Below are 6,533 nucleotides of genomic sequence, written 5' to 3'. Positions count from 1 at the left end.
TGTAGTGGGCGTGGCAATGTGTAGTGGGCGTGGCAATGTGTAGTGGGCGTGACCTGGTGTAATGGACGTGGCCTGGTGTAGTGGGTGTGGCAGTGTGTAGTGGGCGTGGCCTGGTGTAGTGAGCGTGACCCGGTGTAGTGGGCGTGGCAGTGTGTAGTGAGCGTGACCCGGTGTAGTGGGCGTGGCAGTGTGTAGTGGGCGTGACCTGGTGTAGTGGGCGTGGCCTGGTGTAGTGGGCGTGAACATAGGTTTGGTCTTTGTGGGTGTGGTCTGGTATGTGGTGGGCGTGGCCTGGTATTCGATGGGCGTGGTCTGAGGTATTGTGGCCAGACCCTGCGTTCGATTAACTTCCCACTCCCACTCGGACCGATTCGGAAGGATAATCGGACGCAGGGATAGCTTTGGTCATTGTAGGCTTGTGTGCAGTGGGCGTGGCCTTGTGTGCGGTGGGCGTGGCCTGGCTCCGAGCACCTGAGGCCTCCAGCTCCGTACCGTCCTCGCAGTGCTCGTCCCACAGCGGCTCCCCGTCGGCGCCCTCCTTCTGGCAGGGGGGGTACTGCAGTTTGGCGGTGAAGGTCACACTGGAGCCGTTCAGCGCCGGACTGTCGCTCGTCAGAACCACCTTGGGTTTACCTGCACCACCGGGAAAACGCACCAACAGCAAAAAGTCATAAAGTCTAGACGATGCCAACAGAAACTGTCGTCTGTCAAAATGCACTTTACACGGGCGTCTGTCAAAATGCACTTTACACGAACGTCAAAATGCACTTTCAAAATGCACTTTACACGAACGTCTCTCAAAATGCACTTACACGAACGTCTGTCAAAATGTACTTTACATGGGCATTTCTCAAAAATCACTTTACATGGCGTCTTTCAAAACGCACTTTACACGAGCGTGTCTCAAAACGCACTTTACACGGATGTCTCTCAAAACGCTCTTTACGTATGCACTTTTTTTTGGTTACATTTTTAAGACAGTAAAAATGAGGTGCAGAGCTTTCAAGTGCTCTAAAAGTCTAAACTCAAACCCTGTTGGATGGTTGTTATTCCCGTGTCTCACCGCTGTGTCTCTGCAGCTCTCTGGACAGGGGCGGGTACAGCTCGTCGTTCCAGGGGGCGCTGTCGGGGTCCCAGCCCGGGATGGGGGGGATGGGGAAGGGGAACCAGCCCGAGGGGGAGTGTTTGTGCTGGAACATGTCTGCGTACGCTGCGACACAGAAGAAGAAGAGAGCAAAGAAATATTATCGTTCTGAGAATCTAAAAAGCAGATGTGACATTTTAGTATCTTTAGAGTAAATGTGACAAATGAGAACTTTGCACCTGGAGTTTGTTTTTATTTTTTTGCCTGTTGCGTTTTGAAATTGAATTTCTTATAAACATTGCTGCTTGGTGCAATGTGCGTCAGACAAAGGAAATATATTTAGAGTCATCTGTTTCAAGTGATCGGTTGGTTTCACAACCGTTCGGTCAACGCGTTGCTTAAAGACATTACTACGAATGGAGAGGGGCCGAACAATGCAAACGTTACAACACAACAAAAAGCCACAACGGAAATGACTGCGGGGCTCTATTTTACTGCAAACGCCACAACACAAACGCAAATGCCGCAACACATTAAAAAGCCACAACGGACGAGGGACGGACGAGAGACGGACGAGGGACGGACGAGGGACGGACGAGGGACGGACGAGGGACGGACGAGGGACGGACGAGGGACGGACGAGGGACGGACGAGGGACGGACGAGGGACGGACGAGGGACGGACGAGGGACGGACGAAGTTAAATTTGTAGTTAAATTTACTCTCAGAGCCTTATATCTCTGAGAATAAATTTAGTGAAGTTTACTTACTGTACCTGTACTTTTAGGAGAGGAGAGAGAAAAGAGAGAGAGAGGAGAAAGAGAGAGAGAGAGGAGAGAGAGAGAGAGAGGAGAGGAGAGAGAGGAGAGGAGGAGAGGAGAGAGAGAGGAGGAGAGGAGAGAGAGGAGGGAGAGGAGGAGAGAGAGAGGAGAGAGGAGAGAGGAGAGAGGGAGGGAGAGAGAGAGAGAGGAGAGGAGGGAGAGGAGGGAGGGAGGAGAGAGGAGGAGGAGAGGGAGGAGGGAGGAGAGAGAGAGGAGAGAGAGAGAGGAGGGAGGGAGGAGAGAGAGAGGAGGGAGAGAGAGGAGAGAGGAGGAGAGAGAGAGGGGAGGGAGAGGAGAGGAGGAGGAGGAGAGAGAGGAGGAGGGAGGAGAGAGAGGGAGAGGGAGGAGGGAGGGAGGGAGGAGAGGAGAGGAGAGGAGGAGAGAGGGAGGGAGGAGAGAGAGAGAGAGAGGAGGGAGGAGAGAGAGGGAGGGAGGGAGGAGAGAGAGGGAGGGAGGAGGAGGAGAGAGGAGGAGAGAGAGGGAGGAGGTAGGAGGGAGGGAGGGAGAGGGAGGAGAGGAGGGAGGAGAGAGGGAGGAGGGAGGAGGAGAGGTAGGAGGGAGGGAGGACCTCAGAGTTGTGGATATTTGACCAATCAGCTGTAATTAAGTTCATGGGACTGTGACTGTGCACTTCCCTTAAACCTCCCAAACAGAGACGGAGCCACAGGAGAGTCACAAGGGGCCCCTGACGTCACAAGAATGGCCCCTGAGGTCACAAGAATGGCCCCTGAGGTCACAAGGATGGCCCCTGAGGTCACAAGAATGGCCCCTGAGGTCACAAGAATGGCCCCTTGTCAGAGGGCCCCCAAGTGAGAAGGACCCACAAAAAAAAAACAGAACAGAACTCAGAGCAGTGTTTGTCTGCAGGATTTTATCAGGATCTGACATCAAGACTCAAATCACTGTCAACGATCAGACCTCACCTGTTCACACCGAGTCACCTGTTCACACCCGAGTCACCTGTTCACACCCCTGAGTCACCTGTTCACACCTGAGTCACCTGTTCACACCTGAGTCACCTGTTCACCTGTTCACACCTGTCAGTCACCTGTTCACACCTGAGTCACCTGTTCACACCTGAGTCACCTGTTCACACCCGTGTCACCTGTTCACACCTGAGTCACCTGTTCACACCTGAGTCACCTGTTCACCTGTTCACACCTGAGTCACCTGTTCACACCTGAGTCACCTGTTCACACCTGAGTCACCTGTTCACACCTGAGTCACCTGTTCACACCCGTGTCACCTGTTCACCTGTTCACACCCGTGTCACCTGTTCACACCCGTGTCACCTGTTCACACCTGAGTCACCTGTTCACACCCGTGTCACCTGTTCACACCCGTGTCACCTGTTCACACCCGAGTCACCTGTTCACACCTGAGTCACCTGTTCACACCCGTCACCTGTTCACACCCGTGTCACATGTTCACACCCGTGTCACCTGTTCACACCTGAGTCACTGTTCACACCTGAGTCACCCGTGTTCACACCTGTTCACACCCGTGTCACCTGTTCACACCCGTGTCACCTGTTCACACCCGAGTCACCTGTTCACACCCGTGTCACCTGTTCACACCCGTGTCACCTGTTCACACCCGTGTCACCTGTTCACACCCGTGTCACCTGTTCACACCCGTGTCACCTGGTCACACCCATGTCACCTGTTCACACCTGATCATCTGTTCACACCTGTGGCCCTCACCTGTTCTCAGGTGAGAACAGTATTACCACACGTGATGACATCACAAGGTGGAACGGTTTGAGAGAAAAGCCAAAATCTGCAGGGTTTGTGTGTTAAATGTGTGACGAGGAAACAGACCAGGAACAAGTGTGACAGGGGCCGTTTAAGCAATGAAAAGACAAAAAAAACTTTTTTTATTTTAATATTTTTAGATCAAAAAGTAAAACTAAAAGAGCTGGATTTAGTTTTAGAAGTATGGACAAAGAATAAGTAATGTTCTCTAAAATGTTTTTCTAGAACTTTACTGTGGGGCCCCTGTGTCTGAACGCCTGGGGCCCCTGAAAATCCTTGCGACGCCACTGCAGGGCCAAAAGACGCACTCACAAAACTTTAACACTTTTAGATTCTACAAACAAGAACAAAACAAACAAACAAACAAAAAACTACAAAGTGAGTATTTTAAAACTCAGGGATGTACAAAAGTAGATCACTTTATTAAAGAGACATTGTGTAACTTTTCCTGGAACGAAGAACAGAATTTTATTTGACGTTGGCGTTGGATTCTGCCGTGGGTTTGCCCAAAGTATCGAAAATCAGACACTAATCGATTCTAAAACGAGTATCGGAACTAGATCCTGGATTTTCACAGGAATCGATACTAAAAAAGTCCCAGGACAGAATCGAGTAGAAGCTTTAGAACATTTAGAACCATTTAGAACATTTAGAACATTTAGAACATTTAGAACGATCTGGATCGGAACAAGGTTAAGAGACATAGACTAGTGTAGACCCATGGACCTGGTTTAGACCTGGTTTAGTTTTCTGGTTTACTGGTTTAGATCTGGTTTAGTTTAGTTCTGGTTTAGTCCTGGTTTACCTGGGTCCTGGTTTCCTGGTTTTAGTTTAGTCCTGGTTTAGACCTGGTTTAGTTCTGGTTTAGTCCTGGTTTAGACCTGGTTTAGACCTGGTTTAGACCTGGTTTAGACCTGGTTTAGTCCTGGTTTAGACCTGGTTTAGTTCTGGTTTAGACCTGGTTTAGTTCTGGTTTAGTCCTGGTTTAGTCCTGGTTTAGACCTGGTTTAGACCTGGTTTAGTCCTGGTTTAGACCTGGTTTACCTGGTTTAGACCTGGTTTAGACCTGGTTTAGTCTTGGATTTAGACCTGGTTTCTGGTTTAGACCTGGTTTAGTCCTGGTTTTAGACCTGGTTTACCTGGTTTCTGGTTTAGTTCTGGTTTAGTTCCTGGTTTAGTTTCTGGTTTAGTCCTGGTTTACCTGGTTTAGTCCTGGTTTAGACCTGGTTTAGTTCTGGTTTAGTTCCTGGTTTAGTCCTGGTTTAGACCTGGTTTAGTCCTGGTTTAGACCTGGTTTAGTTCTGGTTTAGTTCTGGTTTAGTTCTGGTTTAGAGTGTGAGAGTCTTGAGGATCGAGTTTTGACCTTACTGAAGTATCGTCACGTCGCTATGACAACAGCCGAAAAGTCCGTCACTGCACCTTTAACTGCAGCTCGTCAAACTTTGGATCAAACTTACTTTTGTGAGTTTCTCCTTGACGCACAAACCACGACGCGCAAACGAGAAGAAGGCCACAGCCAAGGGGCCCCATGTCTGGGAAAGGGTCAAGGGTCCTGGGTCCTCGGGTCCTGGGTCCTGGGTCCTGGGTCCTGGGTCCTGGGTCCTCGGGTTCTGGGTTCTGGGTCCTGGGTCCTGGGTCCTGGGTCCTGGTCCTGGGTCCAGACTCGTCTCTGGGGCAGATGGTTTAATGCGAGGCCCTCGGCTCAGGCGACATGTGACAGTTTAACGAGAGACAACGTTCGTCTCATTATGGACCTTACAGAACTGCACATGCGCAAACCCGGACTAAACCAGAACTAAACCAGGTCTAAACCAGGTCTAAACCAGACTAAACCAGGTAAAACCAGGACTAAACCAGTCTAAACCAGGACTAAACCAGGTCTAAACCAGGTCTAAACCAGGAGTCTAAACCAGGTAAACCAGAACTAAAAACCAGGTCTAAACCAGGACTAAAACCAGGTCTAAACCAGGGACTAAACCAGCTAAACCAGAACTAAACCAGGAACTAAACCAGGTCTATAACAAAAAACCAGGCAGGTCTAACCAGGGACTAAACCAGAAGGTCTAAACTAAACCAGACTAAAACCAGGTCTAAACCAGGACTAAACCAGACTAAACCAGGTCTAAACCAGGTCTAAACCAGAACTAAACCAGGTCTAAAACCAGGGAACTAAACCAGGTCTAAACCAGGTCTAAAAAAAACCAGAACTAAACCAGGTCTAAACCAGAACTAAACTAAACCAGGTCTAAACCAGACTAAACCAGAACTAAACCAGCTAAACCAGAACTAAACCAGAACTAAACCAGAACTAAACCAGGTCTAAACCAGAACTAAACCAGGTCTAAACCAGGTCTAAACCAGGAAACTAAACCAGGACTAAAACCAGGTCTAAACCCTAAACCAGGACTAAACCAGGTCTAAACCAGGACTAAACCAGGTAACCAGGACTAAACCAGGTCTAAACCAGGTCTAAACCAGGACTAAACCAGAACTAAACCAGGTCTAAACCAGGTCTAAACCAGGAACTAAACCAGGAACTAAACCAGGACTAAACCAGGACTAAACCAGGACTAAAAACCAGGTCTAAACCAGGACTAAAACCAGAACTAAACCAGACTAAACCAGTCTAAACCAGAACTAAACCAGGTCTAAACCAGAACTAAACCCTAAAAACTAAACCAGGTCTAAACCAGGACTAAACCAGGACTAAACCAGGACTAAACCAGGTCTAAACCAGGACTAAACCAGGACTAAACCAGGTCTAAACCAGACTAAACCAGGTCTAAACCAGGACTAAACCAGGACTAAACCAGGTCTAAACCAGGACTAAACCAGGTCTAAACCAGGTCTAAACCAGGACTAAACCAGTCTAAAC

The 6,533-nt window shown here is 49.1% G+C and overlaps 1 protein-coding gene across 1 annotated transcript in view; it reads right to left on the bottom strand.

Moving 5' to 3' along the window:
- The window catches only part of gpnmb (glycoprotein (transmembrane) nmb), a 23,465-nt gene extending 18,277 nt beyond the window's left edge, over positions 1 to 5,188 (bottom strand). The window contains exons 1-3 of the mRNA XM_055157119.1: positions 5,116 to 5,188; positions 1,064 to 1,210; positions 472 to 633 (exon numbers count right to left, since the gene is read on the bottom strand). Coding sequence (XP_055013094.1) covers positions 472 to 633; positions 1,064 to 1,210; positions 5,116 to 5,188 — 382 coding nt within the window. The remainder of the gene's footprint in view (positions 1 to 471; positions 634 to 1,063; positions 1,211 to 5,115) is intronic.
- Positions 5,189 to 6,533: the final 1,345 nt, after the last annotated feature.

Source organism: Boleophthalmus pectinirostris, unplaced genomic scaffold, assembly GCF_026225935.1.
Source record: "Boleophthalmus pectinirostris isolate CB_2022bp ecotype Guang Dong unplaced genomic scaffold, ASM2622593v1 HiC_scaffold_21, whole genome shotgun sequence".
NCBI classification, from domain to species: Eukaryota; Metazoa; Chordata; class Actinopteri; order Gobiiformes; family Gobiidae; genus Boleophthalmus; species Boleophthalmus pectinirostris.
This window is presented reverse-complemented; position numbering and strand designations above follow the sequence as displayed.